Source organism: Amblyomma maculatum, chromosome 8 (genome assembly GCF_055883805.1).
Source record: "Amblyomma maculatum isolate TAMU_Amacu chromosome 8, ASM5588380v1, whole genome shotgun sequence".
Lineage (NCBI taxonomy): Eukaryota > Metazoa > Arthropoda > Arachnida > Ixodida > Ixodidae > Amblyomma > Amblyomma maculatum.
The window spans coordinates 36,347,154-36,373,481 of record NC_139351.1 but is presented as its reverse complement, the minus strand read 5'-3'; the positions used below and the strand labels follow the sequence as shown (position 1 = coordinate 36,373,481).

The following is a 26,328-nucleotide window of genomic DNA, read 5'->3' as shown; positions in this document are numbered from 1 at the left end:
TGATGGGTGACGACGTGGGAGAAGGCATATGAAATATATATACAGACACAGCAGCTTGCTTTAAAAGCGCGAATTAAGTCCGCTGGCACTCAAAAAACGGCAAAGAGCACGCACTGCCTGGACACCCTTCCCCTTGTCCTGCCAAGCGCCCAGCAGCAGTTCCTCCGACAGAGGCCTCTTGTCCAAATGCTTCAAGAAAGCGGCTAGCACACTTCTTTCGCTCGCATACGCTGGGCACACCAATAATACATGGTCCACAGTCTTTGGGACCATGTAGAAACGAGAAAAACCATCATTCTCACTTGGGTTCGATCTCAAATGCTGACAACCATCATAAAGGTGTTCTTTAGATAAAGCAATATTTATTATCATGCAAACGGTTTTCAGCAGTTTTTCCAGGCCTATTCGATAATTCAAACTTTTGTTTAATTGAAACATTTCATCTGGTCCTTTAAAGGCCGAATTAACGAAAATTCATTTTACATGAAAGCGGCCTGTACCTGCTTTATCGATATACATTTTCCTTTAAAAACATAAGCCAGCATGCTGGGCAACCTGTGTGTTAAGACGAGTGGCATATCTGTCACCTCAAACCACACAAGAATCGGTGAAGATTGTTCTCTTTTCTTTTAGCCTTCCATCAACAAAACTACAATGCATGACAACACTGTACCAAACAGAGCTGCTGGGACTATCAGCTGAATCTCATCCGCACGGGACCAGCACTACCTCTGGCCTTTCTGTGTGCAGATCACAGCGGAGCCAAGGTAACACGGAAGAGGTACACAGGTGTGCTCTTCTAAGAGCTGCCTCACCTCTTGCCGCACAGGTGGCCCAACCTGCCAAGCAGGTGAGCAGCTCGAAGTCCGTCCGGTCCAGGCCCAGCGCCTCCAGGAAAGGCTGGCCCACAAACGAGTCCCACCGGCACCGGTGGTGACAGCATGTGGCCATCAACACGCCCCGGAAGCTGCGCACAAGAGAGGGCCACTCACACCATGATGTTGCCTGCAAGCTGTTCAGACTGCATGCACAGATGTTATCATGGGCAGATAAAAAAAGAACTGCTGAATTATCATTAGGCATGAAGCAGTAAGTATTCCCCTCGCTTTCGATTGCTTCCCTTATATTGTAGCAAGAGTTACATTGGCCACAGTCTTGCCAATTCGCCATGCCTGTCGGAAGAAGAAAAAGAAGACGCATAACTCGGTAGTTGGTAGAGGTGAACGACAATAGCGAGTTGCTAGGACAGAAGGCTCGTTCGAACATTGTGACCGCGGTGTGCCCCAGAGTTCGATGTAGAGACGATGTCATACCACCACTATAAGTCTTTTACACTCAAATGAGAATGGTCAGACAAGAGGCAAGGGGTGCTCATATGTGAAGTGATTCCGCTATGTCATAAATAAAGCTGAAACCATGGAGTAAACTATGTGCAAAAGCCATGTCTTTACTTTGAAGCCAAACCTAAGCGTAGCCATGCAGACTGTTTTCATGTAACTCCAGGTTTAACCACAAGCTAAACCACAGCCAATTTTTTTTGCATGCCGCACGTGGCATAGACTTGACTGTGACGTCAAAGCCATCTTTTGGCTGCTGCAACCGAAACTAAAACTGGTAAAAAAATAAAATTCAATTACAAATTATTCAGCGGCTGTACGCGAGTACAGGAATTTCTTACGCATCATTAACAAGAAGAAAAATGCCATCAAAATTTAGTGTCTATACTCCTTCAAGCACATTTTGAAAATGGGAGGTTTCTCAAGGCCTTCAGGCCCTCCCTCTCTCCATCTGCCAAATGTTGCAGGTGACTGGTGGTATGTACAAAAACGCGGCCTTTTCTTCATGATGCAGCTTCTAATGCTGACACATTAAAAGGACTTTTTGTTTATGCTCTGCTGCACAGTGTACTCAACTTGCCAAAGCAATTTCCATGGCATGTCTCCTTTTTGTCTATGCCTGAAGTAAGGCCTAAGACATGCAGACTTGGTGACAGTCACGCGAAGCCATCTGACCCACCATGCATCCACGAATCTGTGACCAGTCACGGAATAGGGCGTTGACAGCCTACACTCCTTATAAACCAACACCGATCTGCGACATAAGCAAGGCGTGATGGCGCTGCTGTCACCAGGCTAGGCCGATTGGGGATGAAAAAAAGGCCTATTGTGCATAGGAATACAAGAAACCAAAAGATTTTACAGTGCACCTATGATGTCGTCATTCGGTGCAGAGCAACCATGAACATTGTAGAGCAGATTGTGAAAGTATAAAATCTTGTTACAGAGGCGCACTATTTTTAACATTGTGAAACATAGGGGAGCACAAGTAAGGAGCACGGCTAATAGAAACCCACGCAAAGAGAAATTGCCAAAATAATTTTCTGGTTTTGAAGAGCTCCAATAACTGCAGCTGGTTGTTAAAAGTTAGTGAGTGTTTTAAAGAAAAAGTGTGACGAAGTATGCTACACCCTTTTGGCGTCCATCCAATTTTAGTATGCCAAATAAATGTAAAGACCAATGTACACTTGAAAAGCTCCTTATCAGCTGGGTTCTTCTCTCCATTACGACTGCTTCTCATGCTGTCTGACATTCTGTCACGCAAGCTACATTCTCTCTTAAGCTCTGGTGCTGGCAAACTTGCTCTGGTGCTGACAAACTTTTGAGCTGAACTTTTGAATACAAACTTTTGAGCTGAAGGCGGTCTTCAACCAGCACAATCAACGAACTGCAAGAACCAGAAGTTAAACTAAAATTCCTCATCTGCTCACAAAAGTTGCTTCATGGATGGCAGTGTCACTGTGCTTGAGTATTGTCTGCACCATTATCTGTTACAGTGAGCTTCTCCTTTTCGCTTCATTGTTATGACATTTGAAAGGCGCTTTTTGAATGTAGTTTTTTCTAGGCTGCATAACTTAATGACCAGTATTATTAAGCAAACTGAGTGCTTGCGGCAGCATATCACGTTACATGAGAAGTCTGCACGGTTCAGAGAAACACCTAGCAGATAATGAGCCTGTCATCAGTATGTACGGACGGCTTCATCATCTATTAACCCTTAAGGACCCCTATTGAGGTATATCGCTTCCATATCACTAACACATATCACTTCCTACTTGAGATGGCCCTTCCACTTTTTTTTTTGCGTGCCAGGTGTGGTTCACTGTGCTGTTATTAAACTGTTTCTTTGTCCTTCTCTCCCCCTTTGCAGAAAGCTTTTGAGAATTGTTCCCCTGCAGACCCTTTGGAATGCCTGTCCCCTTTTTAAGAAAGGCGTGTCTGCACTGAACCTGCTTTAGGTGGTGACGAATCAGCCACCCTGCATTGTAGTTTTTCCTGATACTGCTGCTTTTATTTCTTTTTCAGGCCACAGGATCACCGGTTCCAGGCTGAGAAATACATACTAATTTTTTTTTTTTTTTTTCACTCCTTGACCTACTTTCTTCTCACCCAACCTCCCTCGTTTTTCTTCTTCGGAGGCAAAAGCGTATTTAAACCACTGCCAGTGATGATCGACAAGTTCATTTTTGAAACGTTGGCTCAACCTGCATACTGAGGCTTTTTCCCCTCTGCCCTTGCTCAGTGCTCTTTCACAACACATGGTATTTTTAGAGCTTTTAAAAAATATATAGAGTCCGGAACGACACTGCATAATTTATCACACATTCTTCAAAGCACTCGCCAACTTTTAACAATCAGCAGCCTCCATTGATACTCTGCGAAATGGGAAGAATATTTCAGTAAGTTTTGTTTACTTAACAAACCCTGTACCTGGGCGAGATGGTACATAGCTTTTAATAGGGATTACAAGTGCACAAATCTAAAAGACACACACAAAAGACAGAATGAAATTAAGATAGTGGGCAGTGGTTGTGGCAAGACAGCAACAAGAAACGCTAGAAGATTTTCAAATTAGGAAGAAGGGGGAAAAGTGTCAGCACAGAAATTGAATATCTTAAACATGTTTTGCGAATAGCGAGTGGGTTTGATGTTGTCTCTGTTTGACGTGTGTGGCTGCAGATGAAATAGATCGGTGTAAAAAGGAAAATGAGATGAGAATTACCACTTGTCCTGTCGTTTTTTTCCTTCCTAGTGTTTATATTATAGTGTGCTTATTTCCCCTACCGAAAGTTTTGCTTACGTGCATTTCTATGAATAGCGCTCTCGATTCGTGCACTCATGCATTTTGCCCTATTTTAAAAACACTCCCCTTTGAAATTAGATTTCTACTTTCCCAATCCGTTCTAGGGTGTTTACGGCTACCCTGCACTGAAGGACAACATCGTAGGCGAAATCAGAAAACTGCTTTGAAAATATTCGCTTCCATGCATTCCTATGAAAGCTAAGGCTACTTCCCCACCCCAGTCTGCTGCGGCGTACACAGGCGCCCCCTTTGTTCATATATGAGGTGTTGGTCCATACACAAGCATATTTACTGTAAACAAAGATGCCGCTGCAGTTGGAGATATAGGCGAAAACGCAGCATGTGAATACTGTGCCAAAAGACAATGCCTACAAAACACAGGCACTTAGGCTTCCCTGCAGTGCGCTGTGCCGGATTGATGTCACAACGAAGTCAGGTACACTGCAATCATGAGGTATTGTCTGGCGGCAGTGGACAGGGCACGAGAGCATATGGGTGAAGCCAGGGCAAATCTATAGATTCAGCAACAATGACATCACTACGAATTTCACCGCATCCTTCTGGCACATTGAGAAAGAAACCTGAATTTAGGCATCATTTTAATCTGTAATTACGTCACCATTTTAATATTAGCACAAAACTACTAAGCATGCTTTTCCTACAAACATCGTACATTCAGACTGTTGCATCTCATCCATGTGCTGAAAACTCTTTACAACTTCCTTTTGAAGGGACTGTGGAGTAAATTACTAGATTTGTAGCCACAAACTACGTTATGATGCACGGCATTGTTTTTCTTTTTGGAGCTTTGCTTGTCCACCAACTTTGGAACAGGAAAAATGCTGTCTAAAAGTGAGTGCTTCTTACTAAATTAACAGTTTTATCGCTCCCTCCATCAACAAGAACTTGTAGCTGTTACTTCTTTTTGATGCACCTGACTTTGAATGGTTTTTTACAATAGCTTAAATTAGACATTCAATTTCAGCGCTTCGGTTGCGTGCAAAAGATTCTTGAAGAATAAAAGACACAATCTTGCATTTTTGGCTGCTGCTACTAAACTTATTATAATTTTGGCCATAAGCCATAATGGGTTTCTATATTTTACACGGTAATAAGCGCGCCTGTGAAGTTGGTGATACAGATTGGGTATCATTCGTAGTCGCGGTACCCCTTGAGCCATCGAAATACACAGCAAGCAGTCATGCAGCATGAAACAATTTTGTTTTATGTTATGTTTCACCTCAAAAAACACCGGGAAAAATCGAAATAAAAAAATTCCAAGAGCAATGTGGAATCTACACTGCAGAAATGCGAAAGCCTAAACATTGCTGGTGCACACGATGCACAATGTTTGCTCTCATTATCATTGTCAACTAAACGGCACCAAACGCTGCCGCAGACGAGACGTGCCTGTGTCGACTAGCCGCTATAAAAGAGCACAGCTTCTCTCAATAAACCCTCATCCTGTTCTGAGCTGCCTTAATTGTAAGATGGTGTCAGAAGTGGGCCGGCTGTTGGCATTTCATCATCATCATCATCATTATCCTCAGCCTGACTAACCCACTGCAGGGCGAAGGCCTCTCCCATATTCCTCCAATTACCCCGGTCCTGTGCGAGCTGCATCCACTTGACCCCTGCGAACTTCTTAACCTCATCCACTCACCTAATTTTCTGCCGCCCCCTGCTACGCTTTCCTTCCCTTGGAATCCAGTTTGTTGCCCTAATCGACCATCGGTTATCCTCTCTTCACACTACATGTCCTGCACATACACATTTCTTCTTCTTAATTTCCGCTAGAATGTCAGTAACTTGAGTTATTTCTCTGACCCACTCTGCATGCTTCCTATCTCTTAATACTACCCCTACCAATTTTTGTTCCATAGCCCTCTGGGTTGTCCTCAACTTAAGTAGAACCCTCTTGGTTAGCCTCCACGTTTCAGCCCCATAGGTGAGTACAGGTAAGATGCAACTGTTGTATACTTTCCACTTGAGCGATACCGGTAAGCTGGTAGTCACAATATGGCAGTGCTTGCCAAATGCGCTCCATCCAGATCTTATTCTCCTTGTTATTTCCCTTTCATGGTCCGGATCTGCAGTTTACCTGTCCTAAATAGATATATTCGCCTACTACTTCTAGTAGTTCGATACCTAAAGTAAACTGCTGTTCCTTCCCTAGGCTATTGAACATTACTTTAGTCTAGGTAAGGTAATGTTCAATAGTTCAATAGTTTTAAGCAGTGCTTTAAAGAAGGATGGAGCGAATCAAGCTGCCCGACCAACTTATTCTGTCTGGAAACATAGCAAAGAAGTGGACGCTGTTTAGACAGAAGTTCTAGCTGTTCCCAAATGCTACAGCTTCGACCAAGGAACCAAGGACAGAAGCGGCTAAGACGGCTCTGTTGCTGAGTGTTGCTGGGAACGAGGCCCTTGAGGAATTTAATAACTTCACTTTTCCAGAGGAAACGAGCAAAGATGACTATGCAACAGTGGTAAAGAAGTTTGAAGTTTACTGTCAAGAGCAGCAGAATGAAGTTTATGAGAGACTTGTCCAGGCAGAAGGCCAGCTCTTTGAACATTTTGTGTGAGACCTGCGAAAGCAAACCCAGAGTTGTAATTTCGCATCATTGAATGACTTGATAATCTGGGACTACATTGTGTTCGACACAAATAACCCAAAGCTCCGGGAGAAAATGCTCAAAGTGAAAGACCTTATACTGTTTAAGGCAGAACAGATCTGTAAAGCTGCTTTAAGTTTCCACCCTGCAGAATGAGGCGTGGGGCCAAATAGAAAGGCAAGTGGCTTCGGTGAAACAGCGTCCACGATTCCGATTCCGTTGCAGAAGATGTAATTGAATGCACGAGTAGAACAAGTGTCCAGCGTTTGGGAAGACATGTTTTGCGTGCAAAGGGGCCAATCATTTCGCGACCTGCTGCCAGAAAGAGTCTGCAGTCAGTGTGGTAGCTCAGGAGGACAGCTTCGAAATCCTCAATGTCAGTGTCTGCACTGTCGAAAGGACAGCTGACTGCATGGTGGCAGCCAATGTGGCCAACCAGAATGTTGTTTTCAAAGTGGGCACTGGGTCTCAGGCAAACCTGCTGCCTTATTCGGTCTTTCACAAATGCAAAGCAGAGACATCTCTGCAGCCAAGCAGCTCCATTCTTCGGTTGCACAATGGGGATGTGATTAAACATTTTGGAGTGGAGACCCTACCAGTGGTCATGAACGACAAGACCGAGAGTTTCACCTTCTTCATTGTAAAGAAGAGCAACCAGGCAATGCTTGAACCACAGGCAACTGAGACGCTAGGACTGGTAGTGCGTTCAGTTAAAGCCATTGACATGCGTTCGGACAAAATTGCGAGAATTCCTGCAGCTCTATCAAGGTACCGGCTGTGTATAGCGCGTCCGTACTGGATGATCCTGCGCCAAAGATGCAATTCCAGTGATACAGCCGGCGCGACGCGTTCATTTGGCGTGGCAAGAAACACTGCAAGAGGAGCTGCAACGCATCGAAAAGGCACATATCATTCAAAGGGTCAACGAGCCAACAAACTGGGTGAATCCGCTGGTCATTGTCAGTAAGAAAGACGACAAATTGAGGGTCTACATGGATCCTAGAAATATTAACCAGTACCTGAAGTGTGAACACAATCAGATGCCGAAGCGTGATGATATTGAGGCGGAGCTCGCTGGTGCTAAATACTTCTTCCGCCTCGATGCAAATTCAGGGTTTCATCAGATTCCATTGGATGAGGCCAAATCAAAAATTTGCACAATTCCTACACCTTTGAGACAGTATCGCTTCCTGAGACTGCCATTTGGAATTGCCTCAGCACTAGAGGTGTTTCAAAAAACATTGACAGAGATATTTGACTGCGCTTCAGGCATTCGCATATGTCAATGACATTCTGGTATGGGGTGCAACACGGGAGGAACACGATAAGTGCCTTCGTGAAGCCCTGGAACTAGCAAAGTAAGCTGGCCTGACGTTCAAAGCAAACAAATGTAAGTTCGCGTGCACAGGTGTTGAATTTTTGGGTGACATCATCAGCCAAGACGGGATAAAGCATCATTTGCCGAAATGACGCACCCAACAGATAAGATGGCGGTTCAGCGAATGCTGGAGGTGGCCAATTACTTTGGAAAGTATATTCTGCATCTTGCGTAGAAGAGCAAGTTGTTGCAAGATTTCAGTGGACAGAGAATCATGCTGCTGAGTGGGCCACTCTTTGTAGTGTTTTAAGCAGCACGCCTGTGCTGGCAATTTTCGATCCAGCTAAAGGAATGAAAATCAGCTCAGACACATCAAAAAATGGTCTAGGAGTTGGGCTTTGGCAGCGTAACGGGAATAGCTGACGTCCGGTCGCATACGCGTCGTGTGTCATGACTGAAACTGAACAAAGGTACTTGCAAATAGAAAAAGAAGCCATGGGAATTGCATTTGGGTGGGAAAAATTTCACCACTTCATTTATGGAAGAAACATAGTTATTAAAACAGACCACCACCCACTCCTAGCGATTGCGGCGAAAGGAATCGGCGATACGCCGCCAAGGCTTCAACGTTTCTTTTTACGCTTGTCGAAGTTCGATTATTCCCTTAAACTTGTACCAGGAAAAGAGTTACTGCTTGCCGACATGCTATCAAGATAGTTGCCAAAGGAATCAGCATACGTCGTCGACTTCCCAGATGACATAGAGGTGCATGCAGTTGGAGTGGACACGAATCTGGTGAGCAGGAAAACAATGAATCGACTTGTTGAGGCCACTGCGAGGGATCCTGATTTGCAGTCTTCTATACGTTACATAACAGATAGTGGTGACCTGGTTGGCAGCATGAAGCCATTCGCTGCAGAGTTGTCTCTCATTGAAGGAATTGTGTTAAAGGGGTTCAAGGTAGTCATCCCAAAGTCAAGGAGGGTGGAAATGCTTCAATATCTACATGAGGGTCACTTGGGATTGAAAAAAATTAAAGCAAGAGCTCGCCAGCTAATGTTCTGGCCTGGACTGAACTCCGATATTGAGCGGATGTTAAACAGTTACGCTGTCTGCAAGAAATACACGTACCACCAACAACGCGAGCCGTTCCTGATGCGACCAACACCCCATCACCCTTAGTACAGAGTCGGTGTCGATATCTTCCAGCACGGCGGTAGTTCTTACTTGGGTGTACGATGCCCTCTCCAAATTCCCAGAAGTTGAAAAACTTAGTGACACCACAGCTTGTATTGTTATTGACAAGCTGAGTGTGATCTTTGCTCGTTATGGTATTCCAGTGGAACTTTGCAGCAGCAGCGACAATGGTCCCCAATTCTCCTCTCATGAATTTGCTGCTTTTGCATCCAGGTACGAGTTTGACCGTGTTACTACAAGCCCTGGATTTCCACAATATAACGAACTTGCGGAAAAAGACGTCCAAATTCTAAAAAGAATCTTGAAAAAAACGCAGGAAGCACAGCAGGACTTCTGGCTGCGACTTCTTTCCTACCGTTTGACTCTAGTGGAGGACGGCCGTTTACCAGGTGAGCTCCTGCAAGGCAGAAGACTGCGCACACTAATTCCTGACTTAAGCCGACAGCCGCAGACAACTGTTTACAAGCGCAAGCCCCTGCATGTGGGTGCTAAATCTCTACCAGGCCTCAAAAAAGGAGACGTGGTTAGCATTCGTGACAAGCAGTGGATTCGCAAAGCACGAGTAGTGGGTTCGGTTACATCTCGTTCATACCTGGTGCTTACCAAATATAACAAACTGCTCCGCCGCAACAGAAGGCATCTAAATGCAACGCTGGAACCATTTGAGCGCAGCATAGCCAAAAGTGACGAGTCCGACAGTGAGCACGAGCCCATCGATGAGCAGATGAGCAGGTGCCCCGTCCATGACTTATAGAGGCAGAGGAGCCAACTACAGACGGCCAGTCAACGCCAAAAGTAAGGCGATCCTTCAGAAACAGAAGCCAGCCAAATAGGCTCCACTACGACCAGAATTTCAACCAAGTAAATAGCTGGCATTTCAAAGTACAGTAGAACCTCGATGATACGAATCTCACGGGGTCGTGAAAAAATTCGTACCCTAAAAACGAATGAAAATAAGTATGTGAAATCATGGGAAAGGCAGTCGCACAGATCTGTTTACGTCTGAGAAGGTTTATTACGGTCACGCAGTCACAGCTCACCACTCGCGGCGTACACAGAGCAACAGGCAATCGCGATGTCTGCAACACGTGAGACGCGTGCCTCCGCGGACTTCTTGTGGCGCGTACAGCACGACAAGAGATGGCGACGTGCCAGCCGCGCGGCGCCGCAGACTGCTCGCAATGCGTACAGCGCGACTAACGGTCGCAAAGTCTACGATGTGCGGCCCGTGCACGCCTGCTGCCGCCGACTAGTACTCACGACCGCGCGCCGCTGCTAACCTTTCGCGGTGTGGAAAACGATCATGATGCCGGAGACGTGCGATCCGCCCGCCTCTGCGTACTTCTCGCAGCGCGTACAGCATGACTGGGGATGGCAACATGCGGGCCGCACGGCGCCGCAAGCTGCTTGCGGATCGCGGTCGCAGAGTTAGCGATGTCTGGTCCATGCGCACCCGCCGCGTATGCCACTGCCAGCCATGGTGATTGCGACGTCTGCGGTTTGTCGGCCATGCGAGGCTGAAAGCTATTCGTGGCGTGAGCCCGACAGAAAATCACAACGTTGGCGAGGTGCGGACCACGCGTCACCGCAAACTGCTACTGAAGCATACATTTAGCACGGCTGACGATCGCAGAGTCAACAATGTGCGGGCGGTGCGTAGTGCTCAAGGTTGCGTTCGTATCATCCGTTGTGGCGCGGGAGATTATCCGGACCATCCAAAATTTTGCACATTGTACACAATGCACTCTGGCCGGAGAATTTCGTGAATTCGTATCATGCTGAAATTCGTATCAACCGGATTCGTAACCGAGATTTTACTGTACAGTAAAGCTCATTAATTCGAACTTCACGGGATCGGGAAAAAAGTTCGAATTTTTCGATGTTCGAATTATTCAATGGCCTCGAAAAAACTGACCACAACCATTGTATTACGGTAAATGTACCGTATTTAGTCGCGTAACGAATTCGCTCGCATAATGAACCCACTCAGCCCCGATTTGTGCCTACGAATCTGAAAAAAAAAAGTAAAGGCGTCAGTCGTTAGCGCCTCCCTCCGTTTCGCGCCAGCGCCGTCACGGTCCCCAACACATTTCTTGGCAGTGCGCCAAGATGCTGTGCAGCAATAATGGCGCGTTTATCTTTTGACTTTAGCAGGGGGGAGGGAAGCGAACTTGGCAAAGCACCAGCGCTTGTCCGGTTGTGTAAGCCTCCTTTTCAGTATGTTCGCTTTATCTTGCTATGAGTGACTGGGGCGGGCGGCGCAGTCTACTGCCACTCCAATCATCGGAACAAATGGTGCTATAAGCCGGCATCATGACCGCGGCTGACTCGCGTGCTTCCGTTGATGACTGAAGGGTGGAAGGATGGATGGCTATCGCAAAAAAAAAAAAAAGTTTAACCCTTAGTGTCTGTCCGAGATCATAGCTTTTTATGGGCGTTGGCTGGGACCGCGCCGACAGTATTTATCCCTATTTCCAAATTAATAGGGTTGGAATTAACGAGTATTTAGTTGCGAGCTACGGAGGTTGCGCAGGTGAGAAAGCAGGCAGCCGCAGCCGTGCGGCCATGCACTGACCTTGCCGCAGCCGCCGTCCCCTTCCTCCAAAGCCCGCCGGACGCTACGCCGGTCATGGCGCCATTTATGTTTTACCCACTCCTCCGTGGTTTTACCTGGTTCCATCTTCTGTTCCCGTTTTGGATGTGCACAGCCTCTAATTATGCCTACCGATCGCGGAGGTGTTTTTTTAGATTTTTTTTTCCCCGCATCTGGGCGGCTTGGCACGCAACACATCCTGCATGATGTGCTCCAAGCCGCCCAGACGCAGCGGCGCATAGTTCGAATTATCTGTAGCGGAACCAACTCGCGTTCGAATTAACGGGCTTTTTTATACACAGCTCTCTATAGAGCTTGGCCGGACCAAGTAGTGTAGTTCGAATTATCCGAAAATTCTAATTACCGAGGCTCGAATTAACGAGCTTTCACTGTACTTACAAACAGGAGAAGATGTAGAAGATATGCATGCGCAGTGCCTGCCAGCCACATTCCGCACCGAACGCTGCTGCAGACGCCGACATGTGCCTGTGTCGACTAGCCGCTATAAAAGAGCACACCTTCCCTCAATAAACGCCCATTCTGTTCTGAGCTGTCTCAACTGTCACAGTCGTTATCATTACTAATGTCTTATTGCAGCTTCACTGTCATCGCTACTATCATCCTCAAGGTAGAGAAGGAAAATTATAATGTGCATTTCACGACCCCAACTGTGCCACGGCACAGTTGGTTAAAGCTTTTGGCTGAGGATCCAAGAGATGGAGGTTCAATTCCCAGTCGAGACTATTTTCAACTATCTTCTTCACCATAGACAAGGAGAACTGTGATGTGCGTTTCGGTTGATGACGTCATTTTATTGACAGCTATAGTGGGACAGGACGCCAGATGCCATGAGTATGAGCCAGAAAGACTTTCACTTTAAAAGAAAAGTCAAGTATGGGAGTGCCTTGGCCAAGGGTCACATAGAATGGAATAAAGCCAGCCCTGCGACGTAGATCGACCTGGCGGAACCTGCATTTTGCATTGAATTTAAATAGGAGCCGTGCCCTTTCAAGCTGACCTAAGATGTCAACTGTCGTGAAAACGAATAGGCTTGCTGATAGACATTGTCAACCGTTGTTAAATCAACGAAGAGCCTGTATTTGCCCAACAACAAGGCCTGAGCATCACGTGGTTGGCATGTTGACTTTTACATAGGAATGCACGAACATGTGAAATTTTGAATACAAATCGAATATGTTTGTTATTCTATTCGCATTCAGAAAACTATTCAGAAAACTGATATTCAATATTGTCGAATATACGAAAATTACTGAATACACCGCAGTTTCCTCGTACTGCGCGCTTCGCTGCAATTCGTGTAACTGAAAGCTCGGATTATCAAAGGGGGCTGAAAAACTGCCAAAAACCGTTTGCATCACAGTAAATTTATCTGATGAACCCTTCTAGAATGAATGTCCGCATCTGAGACGAAATCGAAGTGAGAATGTAAGAACAATGCTTTTCCCAGTTTCATCAAGTGCGTCACTTTGTGCACACCATTGGAAAGGCCCTCTTCACAAAAGGGAAGTTCCCTCTTCACAAAACAGCCCCGTCGCCTTTTCAGGATGCCTCATTGCACAACTCACATGCCTAATTTGGCATGCTCTGCGTCCTATTGGCCACCCCATACTTTGTTAGCTCGGTCGCACTCCTGAAGCCATGGTGTGGATGCAGAGGGCCACTACTGTGCCCCTGACATGAAGAGGCTACACTGTTGCACAATATGTACACACATGCTCCGAGGTGCTTGCCTTCTTGCTTACAGCATAATCCCGCAACTGCGGAGTGAAATGTGGGCCGGCAACCACGAAAGCTCAGCTGTTGCCTACCACCAGAAGGCAAGCAGAGCTTTTCAACCGAGTGCCCAATGTTTTTGCCCAACTTGCAGCAGTGAAACAGTGCCCTCTTGCAACTGCTGCTTAACCTGCTGCACCTGGCTGTTTATAAAAATGCAACACACGCGACACTCCTCACAACGACAACTAGAGTTTCATAGGCTCTACTGCTGCACCATCACATCCCATGACTTATGCTGCACATCAATATGTCGGCGCCCAGGGTTCTGTGCATTTTACATAATTCCACAAGCATGTTACTGGTACCCAATAAGAGGGAAGACATCAGTAGCAACATGGCATTGGTACAGCATGAAGCGTCATTGTTCCTTGCACCAATAACGAATATAATACCACTGAAAGCGTAACTGGTGACGAAGATAATGAGCGAATTCATTGCATGCGATGCCCACACCTAAGACTGACTTTCTTGTCTACAGGTTTCAATGTGCAGAAAAGAAAGAAGGAGTGACAAGAAAGCTCACAGAGGCCTTCGCATGAAGAGTGGAGTCAGTCTCGATCACTATGGATACTTGGACATTGCGAGTGGACAATGGGCAATCCAAGTTTCACGTGCCATGCAATGAATAAAGTGTTAATGAAAGATGTTCACAACATGCACACAGGCCACCTCTGCCCATTCATAGAAACACTTGCATGAAAATGCTTTCCAGCCCCCACAAAGCTCTTTCCAGGAGCTGCAGAAAACATTGCGCACGGCGAGAGAGAGAAGAACCAGCTCACATGGCAAGTGGAACAGCACATGCTCTGGCACGAGAACACTTACAAGTTGCCAGGAAGTGCAGCATGCCTTCTTTATTCATTATTGCAATATTGGCAGTCCAGCTGTTACTCTAGTGATTTCTGCTACAGGCTGTATCTAATGGTACCATTCTGGTATGCTCTCATTTTACTCTATTTATTCAGGCATTGCTTATTCTACAGCAGGCGGTATTCTTATGTGCAATAACTTGTAAGTTATTATACCAAGCAAGTAGGCATTGTTCCTCATTCACTTGTCGCACCCTTTTATATCTTCCAAGTTGAGTTTCAAGTAAAGCCTCAGGGCAGTATGCAATGGCTTTTTGTGCTAGAAAAATGAGTGGTTTTAAAAATCCGTACTGTGTTACTGAGCCACTTTTTAGTGCCAGCAGTACCATTCAAATTATTTGCACATGCCTACCAATACTCTTTTTTTCCTCTTTGTGCTCGTTTGTGGAACGTTCCAAACTATGCTGTAGCAGCCCAAAGTGTTGAAGCGTTAGATTGTTCAGAGTCATTTCATGAGGAAGCAACTTGCCTTTGCTGCCATTGCTGCTGCTCATTCTATTGAATGCTGTGCTGCCAATACTTGGGTATTCTTTTTATGACAGCTCTTCTCCTGCACTAGATTTCAAGTGGGGGTTATTACAGTATTCATAAATAGTAAAGGTGTGCAATTATTTGAAATTGTGAATATGAACCAAACATTGTTGTTATTCGATTCGTATTCAAAAAACAAATTAACATTCAGAATCTTCGAATATTCACAAATTGCTGCTTTAGCTTCACCGCAATGCTTGGCCTCGCAAACTGTGCAGTGAAGCATCCTAAAACACGCAACGGGGCCGTTTTGTGAAAAGAGCTTTCCTGACAGATGACAGCGTGTGCAAAGCAAAACACTTCACTAAACCGGGAAAAGAATGTCATTCTCACTTAAGTTTAATCTCAAATGCAGACCATCATCGTGCAGATGTTCATCAGATGAAATTACTGTGAGGCAAACAGTTTTTCACAGTTTTATCAAGCCCAAACGACATTGGTTAATTTGAACATTCTTTTCTTGTCCCTTGATTGCTGAATTAATGAGCATCAACTCAGTACTGGATCCCGCAGCAAAATGACAGCCCCACCCAGCTTCATTCCGGTCATCCCACTACAAAAAGAAAAAGAAAGAGTGGTATAGAGAGCCCTGCATAAAATTTACTGGTCTTTCAGTAGGGCACACACTTCTGTGAAATTCTAGAAAAAATGCCATGTCAATTTTAAAATAAAATACCAACAATGTTTGCTATTTTTTTATGTTTTTATTTCACAGATCAAATTTTCGATATTTGAAGGCATTTTTTTCTCCCCATATTCGAATTAAAAATTTCAATATTCACATATTCCATATAAATAGATAGTCAAATCTCGATGTAACAAATCACACGGGACCACAAAAAATTGTTCGCTATTTTAAATATTGTTGTAATGAAAAAACTGCAGATACAAGCAAGTGGTCAAACCTAGGTATTAAAATGACACACCTTGGCAGCAGGCATCTGTGCAGACAAACAAATTCTCAAATAAAAATGTTGGACTAAATTCAAAGCTGATTTATTTAAAAAAATCAGTTATTTTCTTCTGCCGCGTGCAACACACGCAACAGCACACTACACCTTCCACTTTATGCAACACCTCATCGAGTATGTTACTGCCCTGAGCAATGAAAGTGCGGACTTTGTGCACAATTAAAAGTCAGAGTTTGATATGCCCTCATCTTCAGTGTTCAATGAGGCTTGAAAATCTTGTCTCGGACCTTCAAAATTATCACGACGGTCGATGGGATAATGCTAAGCTGTCTGCAGAGTCTTGCAAACACAGCGCAAATATAGACAAGGACGACACAGATGTAGATGGGACTGTGTCGTCCTTGTCTATATTAGCACTATGTTTTCATGAAATTGCTATTAACTAGCCAAAACAAAACATCTGTTGTGTCTGCAGAGGACAACTTGCTTTTTCCCTGTGCCGATTTCTTGCAGCGAAAACAGTTTTCATATCTTCTTGGGGCCATCGCTGCCAATAATCATCAGATTTTTCACGAGCCGCAAATAATCCGTGACAAAAAATAGCTTTACACACATGCATATGGCAGAAGCGAATGACACACAACACAGGGAAAAAAGGTAGACAGCTAGGCCTGCTGGCTACTGCATATTAGATCACTGCTTTGTGGTGGCGCTAGGAGCTGACACCAGATATTGTGATGGCAGCCCACGAACCATACAGAAATGGCGGTTTCTGTTTCACGCGAGTGTTGCGCCGCTGCTAATTCTAGCTGAAATTCGTAATACTGATGTTCCTATATTATAGAAGAAAAAAATTATGTAGGTTAATTTGGAATATATATTTCAGAATATATACAGTCGAACCCGGATATATCGAACCCGGATATTTAGAATTTTGGTTATATCAAACTCACGGAATATCCCCTTGAAAATCCCATGTAAAAGTATAGGAAAGCTGCGTCGTATCTCGAACTCAATTTCTCCGGTCGTTCGATATATCGAACTCCGCATTACGCATTGGACGGTGCGTCTTCCCCAAAGACGATCGCATCATCGGTCGTTTGCCGCGTGACGTTTTCAAGCCACGCGTGGAAGGAATAAGAGGGCACAGTTTGGCGACGGCTGGTCTGGGGCAGCGCCGCACCCTTCTACCAAAGGCACCCGCATCTGCGGTGACCGCTGCGGCGCACCAGCACGTGAGGTTTGCAAGCCATGTGCGTGAAGGAACGAGAAAGAGCCAATGCAGCAGTGATGTTCAGGAAAGGGAAGAGAGAGGCCGAGAAAGCACTTTATTTGCACCCGTCAGAGAGTATGGATGATCGGGTGAGACGCCTCCCCCTTTTAACAATCTATCTCCCCCATAGACGTCGGCCGGAATCAGTCGGCGGAATAAGAGGGGAAAAACGCGATAGAGCGAAGCGCAAGGATGTGCCCACTCTTCAGTCGAGCTTAATCTTTTCCCTTCCGTCTTCGTTCGCAGCAGCACGCACTACGCATGTGCGGACAAGCCAGCTCAGCCCGTGGCAGACGCTTTCTCCAGTGAGTGTTGTGAACGCTCCGCACGGCGGCTGACGTGCGATGCGCGTCCATGGCGCATCGTGCTGCACTTGCGCGACTGCGGACACAAAAGTGGCAGTTTTTTTTATTATTATAGTTTTTATTGCGGGAGTCGTTTATTCTTGCCGTCGTGATGAACGTGCGGCGTATCATATGCTACGACCGCTGCAGGCGTTAAGAAGGTGCAATCTTTTTTTTTTTTTTTGTCTTGCTAGAGTCATCTTTACTTGTGCTGAACGTGCGGCACAGCGTAAGCCATGGCGGCTGCGGACGTTAAGAAGCGGCAGGCTTTTTTTTTTTGTTTTTGCAAGAGTCGTCCATTTTTACATCTACGGATCAACGAAAGCATGCGGTCAGTTGCGATCATGACACCGACGTTCAGCATTGTTTTCTTCAAACGGCATTTGCGGCTATCACGCTTCCAATGATTTTGTGACAGTGGACTACGCCCGCCCCAAGCGCGGCGTGATAAATCGAACCAGACTTGTGCAATCAAGCCATCACGGGCACTCTTCCAAGTTCGCTCCCTGTCACTGCTGGATCTATCAAAAGATAAACAGTGACGTTACCGCTGCGTAGCATTTTGCCGCGCTGCCGATAAATGAGCTGTGGAAGCGACAGTCGAAACAGAGGGACGTGCCTCCAAATGTTGTTGTTTTTTTTTTTCATATTCTCGGGGGCAAAAGTGGAGGGTGAGTTCCTTATGCGACTGGATCGATTACGCGACAAATACCGTATCATTTTTTTACGATCCCAAGTGGAGTCTCAAGCCGATTTCTGTATATCGAATTATCGATATAAACTATTTTGCAATCCCCTCGATATATCCGGGTTCAATTGTATACATATTCTGAAATATATGCTACTATATTGAAGTTTGTAGTTCTGATATATTTTTACACTGAAAATATAGAAAATCTGCTGGGGATTTTTAAAAACTTCGTTAATTTGAAAAATTTGTTAACATGGTGTTCGTAGTAATGAGATTTGACTGTAAATAAAATGCGTGAGTGGCTCACGGTTGTATTCTGCAGCTTGTGTCTGAGGAAGCCTGTCCTGTCCCCACCAGGCATCGCAGCGCAAAGTCTGCAGAAAGAAAAGACACTATGCGTGAAAACAACATGATGGTGCCACATCTGCTGTAAGCACTTGCGCACGTCACCCCACTGAGAGAAGCTGAGAACAGCACCCTCGCAAATACAGTAGCTTCAAATCTGGTCCAGGTAATGCCCCACAAACAGATACCACAAACTCTCATTAAGGTGAATTCGGTTGAGACTAACTGCTGGAAAAGTTGAAAAGGGTACGATGTCGTATATGCAACGTCCCAAAGCAACATGGGCAATGGATGACACCATGGTGGGGGGCTCCAGTTTTATGTCAAACACCTAGAGTTTTACATGCACTGACATCGCACAGTACATGGTCGCATTGTATCTTACGGCCGAAACCAACCCTCGCTCTCAGTGCTTGCGCTAAGGCGTTCGTCTGCTGCTGCACTTCGATGGTATGTGGTATCTCAAGCTGCATCAACGAAGTTGGACAATGTCTAGAAAGTCGTCACTTGACACAGCAACATTTCGCTCAAGCGCTGGCCGAAGACAGCACCGCTTTTGCTCTCGCAAGCGGCCAGCTCCAATCCACCACCTTTACGGCGCATGGCGCATCCGGCCCCGCTGTCACCGGCGTCAGAAAGGTGTGCAAAAATTTGTTTTTCCAGTAAATAATAAATCCTGAAGTAAAGCAATGTCAGAAATTAATCCTTCTTGGGGATCGTTGACCCATACCGAGTCGCTAGCAGGAGTAATTGCTGCAACACAAGCAAATTTCTGCTCACAACTTCATAGCCATCGTCGCCGACGGCGTGGTGCAGCTTACCGTTAGTAGTACACGTATACGTTAGCTATGCTCCTAAGGCGTAGTTGATTTGAATTGCACATTTCTCTCATTATTCTCATTTTTCTCAAAGCAGTGCTACAAGTGAGCCATATATCCTATTAAGCTGGCCATACGAAAGCGCCGCCCACTGATACTTCGATGCGAAACAAACTATAGGCCTAGCGACGACCATAGAGGAGCGCACGGCTTAGCGCTACTTGCCCCGCACACTGCTGTTCACGGGCGCTCACGGGCGGCATTAAAGAGGAAAGCTAGTAGCATCTGGTGCTGTAAACGCTGCGAACTTCTCGCCTACTTTCGTGATGCTGAAGAAACTGGACATTTTCCGACGCTGTGTACAACTACACGCCAAGCAAACACTGTGAAGATGTGACGATGCTGCCGTGCGTGGGTGCTGCGGCGCTGGACATTTTAGGCTGCATAGAAGCGCCGTCGGACATGATTTTGTGTGAAAAATGCACGCTGCTCTGAATCATACAACTCGTGCACTTTTCGCACTCGAACACCGGTGACTCCGTTCCATACGTAGGTGCTACCGGCATTTTCTCGGTTAACGATGCAAATCAGTCGCAAAGCTACGTTCACGATAACCGCAGTTAGTAGCGTAGCTATATATCATAAACGAGGTCGGTTTTGCGTGTAAACAGCAGTAACCATGCATGTTAGCGAAAAGCGCGTGCGACATCACGATGCTTTTTTAGTGAAAACCATGTACTCAAATGCACAAATAAACTGAATATTAGCTTGGGGTAATTGTGCTTGCCATAAAATTGAATTATAAGGTAGTTTCAAAACTAATTAATTTCTACATAGGGCTGCAGCATCAGCATCGGCACTGCCATCATTTCAAAATGACACTTGATTTTGCCGTGTGACAGCGAGCACCGAAAGTGTCCCTCTTCCTATGTAAGTGCACTTTGTGAAAGTGTCACAACACTGCGTGCGCTGCTGCCTTCACTTTGATAGTGCTTAATTAATGCCATTCAGAACCTAGAAACTACATTTTTCCATGTGCAATGTACAAGCAAAAAGTGTGTAACAGAAACGTCGCCTCGAAGCAAGCCTGCAAAATCCCATCCCGTAATGTGAGGCGTACACACTGGGGCATCTAAAAAAAAAGTTTGCTTTTTGTGCCTTCAATGTGTGAGCCCGAGGTTCTGTGAAACTGATATGCGAGAGCTGTATGTGGTTATGAACACTGTGCTTGGAGTGGCAATCCACAGCTGTTGCTTTGTCGTCGGGAGAGTGTGTGGATGCTGCTACTCTTGTGTGCATCTTGTTACATTTTGCCAGCAATGCCCTGCCCTCAGTCAATACACTGATATCAGAACCCCACCAGTGAGCAAGTTATGTCAGCACGGCCACTTTAAAATGCTCCGCAGCAGCATGCAGGACACTCACTACACATATGAGCATTCGGTCGAACTGTGAAAGGAGGGTTCTTTTGCTGAGTGTAACAGTTAGGAATCGTAAAGAAGGCATTATTTTGCAAAATAAATTGGGAGACATGAGCTCTGCCTATAAGGGTCTGACATGATAGCACTAATGGCACCGGTCTGCAGCCCCCCTGTGGATCATCACACACCCTTTGCTGCCCGCTTAATCGCTAATCTGTGACTCTATTACCTCACATGGCATACAGTTGTAAGCTACTGGACTATGAGAAAAATTGTGAGGGTTTAAGCATGGCTTGAACCTAGTGATGGAGCAAAAGTTGTGAGTGCTGCATCGACAGCCTAACACCTGCTTTTCAATCTGTGGTTTTTTCATAATTTTTATTTAAATTAGGCTTTGGGGGAAGGAAGGAGCCTTATACTTTTAAGTGGACCCCAGGGAATTGTGGACATCTACACCTAACTAGGTCAAGATAATGTTTTCACATTTTATCTTGTATTCGCCAGACTTGAGAGAAGGAAGATGGGAGTGGAAGCGGATAGGAGGAGTGTCCCGGATTTGAAGGTTAAGAGTAATTTGGCCACCTCTGGGCCTTTAACATGCGTGGACATCACACAACCCAGGGCTGCCTCTCCTTAAACTTCAGTTTTGGGGAAAGGAAGGCGCAGTATAAATTTGGCCGAACATCCCGAAATTGTAGACACACACACTTAATTAGGTGAAGGTCACTTGAAGGGCAAATTTATTGTCACACGAACACCTGCTATACCTAGCGTAGTGAAGCTTTCGCTTCCAATGTAAACTGGTTTATAAGAAAGGAGGAAGAGGAAGATGAGAAGGAGGAAAGGCAGGGAGGTTAGAAAGGAAAGATGCAGTATTCGTCAAGGTCTCGAAGGTGAAAACCTCGGTGATGACGTCTCGAAAAGCTGGCGTAGTGAAGCAGTCACTTCAAAAGGTCCTTGAAAGGAACCCTCCACATATTCGCAGTCTCCAAACTGCAGTAGCAGCAGCAGCCCATGAATAGCTATAAGCTGTGGCACCCACCTGTGGCTTCCCCGCAGAGATGCTTGCAGAGTCCCACCAGCTTCCCACGATGCTCCCGGACAAGGTCCACCTTCCCTGTGGGGAGGGCACTCATCATACACCACAACTTTAAACAATGAATACTGGCTACGACGTAGCATGTCTCAGCTCCATATGAGCCGTGCCAGTCCGAGAGTGACACTTGTGGAGCAGCATTAATGGGCATGGTAGTGCACAGCACGCAAGTCTCATGTGTTGTGGCCACTCGGCAAATGCAGTTTGCTGTGCACTGTTACAATCTGCTGCTACTTTCGTCACGCGAGACGATAGTGGTACAGAAAAACCTTGTTGAGGTGCAACTCACTGGGAAGCCCCGCGCAAACTGGCAATACATTCTAAATGGAAATAGCCTTGCTGATAAACAATGAGACCTGATGGCCTACGGAATCCATTTCTTCTTACTGCCGACTAGGCCTCACGGGCCTGTCCCATGCATGCAGCACACACAATGAGGCTTTGTCTTGTTCCACACTGTCATTCTCATGTGCCAACACAGCTTTTCCAGCAAGAAAAGAAAGAGGGGGGGGGGGAGAAGGAAAATACATTTGGAAGCAGATGGCCTTTGGTTCTCAATGGAACCAACGGAGGCTTAAAATCAATTGCAGCCAAATGGTTTCCCACACAATTGGTTCCAGTTGGTATCAAGGTGTCGCAAAATCAACTGCTTCCAAATGGAGCTCAGTTCTCTCACAGCACTGCCTTGCCCAAATCCTTTAACGAGCCAACTGAATAGTAATCACTGAAATTCGATACATTTAGGGCAGTTGATCCAAACTAGCAAATCTGCAATGCACAGAACAAACACAATCTCTGCTGGAGCCAGAGGCCACTGAGCAATTTTTATGAATGAGACAGCATTAGCAGCCTCACCAGGAGCCAAGCGAGCTTTCTGGCGTCCGCTGACTGGTGTGAGACAAGGAAGCTGCACATGGCTGAGCACAAACATGTCGTCTCAGGTTGCAATGCAGACCCAATCAACACTCTTCTAGCACACTGGAAAATCCCCACGTGAGTATGCCGCCTAAGATGGAGAATCGATGGCTGCACAGGTGAAAGAGAACCAGGCTCAGCAGACCTAAATGCCACTGCATTTTCAACATGTAATGTATAAATTTCTTTCCTTTATTCCTGCTAGTAGCATGGAAAATATTTCCAATTGTTTACTTTATCCGTTTGACATGCTAAAGACCTTTTTGGGCATTACATAAGTCAATTATTTATCATAAGCACATAAGTAAAAATTGCACTCAGCGAAATTTCACAGGATCAATTGTTGTAAAAATAAGTAAGAAAACACTTTTTGAAAGCTATCTAATCTTGTACAAAAGGTATGCAATACTACACCATTATAAGCAATCAGTCATGTACATGCATAACACCAAGCAGAGGCTACAGATAGATGTAGCTTTATACACCAAACTTAGAAATAAAGAAAAATCAATGAGCCAGCAGTGAGAGACACCCCAGAGCAATAAATTTAATGCAACCAAACATTCTAACACATGCACGGTCCTCGTACATCAACAGTATCTGCAGGCACACTGTTCCATTCGGAAATGATAAGTCTGACAACAATCACTGCAGGGCAAAGGCCTCTCCCATATTACTCCAATTAACCCGGTCCTGTGCTAGCTGCATCTACTCAGCCCTTGCGAACTTCTTAACCTCATCCATCCACCTAACTTTCTGACACCCCCTGCTACGCTTTCCTTCCCTTGGAATCCAGTTTGTTACCCTAAGTGACCATCAGTTCTCCTCTCTTCGCACTGTGTGCCCTGCCCATGCCCATTTCTTCTCCTTGATGTCCACTAGAATGTCAGTAACTTGAGTTATTTTTCTGACCCACTCTGCACGCTTCATATCTCTTAACTTCATCCCCACCATTTTTCGCTCCGTAGTCCTCTGCATTGTCCTCAACTTAAATAGAACCCTTTTCGTTAGCCTCCACGTTAGATTAAATTCTTATTTAATTGTTTTCGTTTAGTTGTCCCCCAGGCATATTCTGAAATCGGGAAGCTCCTCACAAAAATCTGCATGGAAGGCCAGTGCAGGCACAAGCTTTACGGCAAACCATTGCTCTCAAAGCACAGATCTTTCTTTCCCTCACCTCACCATCCCTCACTCTCACCGAGTGAATAAGGGTGCCTATATCTGAATTTCGTACAGCCCACTATGACATAGGGATGAGCACACAGACAGGCACCACCTGGAGATGCAGGTACACCCCAAGCCTTGCCCAAATAAACGCCTACAAAGAACACGGGAGGGACACTTGCTGTCAAGACGTAGCACAAATGAAGTGATGGGTGCTCCATCCAGACCACGGGTGCAAGTGCAGCAATGCAGGTGGTCAAACAGCAAGTGAGGAAGTGGACTACGCTTAGGAGAAGCTGTGGGAAGAGGTTGGATGAAGACTGTTGTGTATAGAGGGCGCTATTTTATCTATCACAAGCACAACCTGCTGTCATCTGTATATAAACATCATCATCAAAATAAACGGGGGTCATTTGGTGGCACGTGCCGCCCTGGAATCTTATTGTCATTTCTCTCCTGGGCACCGAAGCTGCGGCGTCACCACTTACTGGTGCAGTCGACAGGATCCTCCCTTAGATAAAAAAAAAAATATGCATGCTAAAACTCAAGATTGCTGCAGGCAGGCAAAAATGAAAACCAAACCAGAGCACTAACTAGTATACAGTATGTGGTGGCGCCGCAGCGTCGGTGCCCAGGAGAGAAATGACGATAAGATGCCGGGGCAGCGCGTGCCGCCAAATGACCCCCGTTAATTCTGATGACGATGTTTATATACAGATGACAGTAGGTTGTGCTCATGATAGATAAAATAGCGCCCTCTATACCCAACAAAGACTACTGGGACACAAATGATGACTATGGCTATCAACGAGCTCTTTGCAAGAGGCTGAATGAAGGCCATTTGGGCAAGACTCTGCTCTCTCAGCAGTACCGACTCAACAGCAGTGTCACCTAGTGGTAAAGAGAGGAAATTTTGTGGAAATTAACGACAGTGCAAATTAAGAGCACTCCCTCCAGTCATTTCAGTGGTAAAACTGGTTACTGCATCATTTTATGAATAAGAAAGAATTTAAAGGTCAAATCCACTCGATAGCATTTTTCGATCTCTGTGTTTTTAAAAGATGCACACAAATAATTTACCAACACTCCTTGGAAGCGTGTTGCCTTTTATAGTGCATTATAGAATTCTAAATCGAAATAACCATAAAATGAATGCAAGGCAGGCCAGGAGGCGTAAGCAAGTGCTGTTGTGCTGTGCCACTGAGAGAATGGAATTAACAGTACTTGTAGAACTTCCCATCAGGGGAGGGAGATGTTAAAACTCCTCCCCTCTGGACTGCTACAAAGCGATTCCGCTGCGGTTTCCACTGTGCCAGCACCAAGTGCCCAAAGCAGTACCGCGAACAATAAGGGGACCATATATTGGAAAGGCGCACATCATTATCCAAAGGCTGTGTGCCACCCATACACTTGGCTGCCAGGACATATCATCACCAGTCGGACTGTACCCACTGCATGGCGAAGGCCTCCCCCATCTTCCTCCAATTAACCTGGTCGTTAGCTAGCTGACCGCTGCGAACTTCTTAAGCTCATCCGTACACCTATTTTCTGCCGCCCCCCCTGCTACACTTTACTTCACTTGAAATCCAGTTTGTTACCCTAAACGACCATCAGTTGTCCTTTCTACGTACGTCTTGCCTACGCCCATTTCTTCTTCTTGATTTCCACCAGAATCTCAGTAACTTGAATTATTTCTCTGACCCACTCTGTATGCTTCCAATCACTTAAATATTTCATTTAACGCGAGAAAATGGCCGTTTTTCATAAGTCTCGGAATATAATTTTTTGCCAGTACAAATAATACTGTGCACACATTGCAGCACACAAAATTGCACGTAATGGAATGCTCCTTCCAAAAACAGAAGTCACAAAGCAAAAACTTTATTAGGGAACTCACAAAAAAATAGGAAATTTGCCATTTTTGTGGCGAGTTGATAAAAATAAGATAGAAAAGGCACGATACCTACAGATGCATTATTAACAAAGAAAATTTAGAATATACATATTGAAGATCAATGACCCAGGAAACCTTGTAAAAAAATGAACTATCTGTGCAGCACCATTCCTCAACTACATAAAGAAAGCTACAGGTGGAAACAGCCTCATTAGTTGTGCCATGCAGTGAAGCAATTCCTGGTTTTCGTGAGGCGCCAAACCCAAACCGCTGCTAACTGGCTGTAAACTCTTGGGAAAAAAAAACAGCGCACTCTTGAGATATCGACAGAGAAAAAAAGACGACAACACAGCTCTGATTTTTTTTTTTGTCGTTTGTGTTGTTGCTTCTTTCTTT

The 26,328-nt window shown here is 45.4% G+C and overlaps 1 protein-coding gene across 1 annotated transcript in view; it reads right to left on the bottom strand.

Annotated features, from left to right (window-relative positions):
• LOC146180981 (tRNA:m(4)X modification enzyme TRM13 homolog) overlaps positions 1–26,328 on the bottom strand; it is a 94,246-nt gene that overhangs the window by 6,957 nt on the left and 60,961 nt on the right. The window contains exons 10-12 of the mRNA XM_084576210.1: positions 21,906–21,980; positions 18,587–18,653; positions 816–967 (exon numbers count right to left, since the gene is read on the bottom strand). Of these exons, the coding sequence (XP_084432336.1) occupies positions 816–967; positions 18,587–18,653; positions 21,906–21,980 (294 nt within the window). The remainder of the gene's footprint in view (positions 1–815; positions 968–18,586; positions 18,654–21,905; positions 21,981–26,328) is intronic.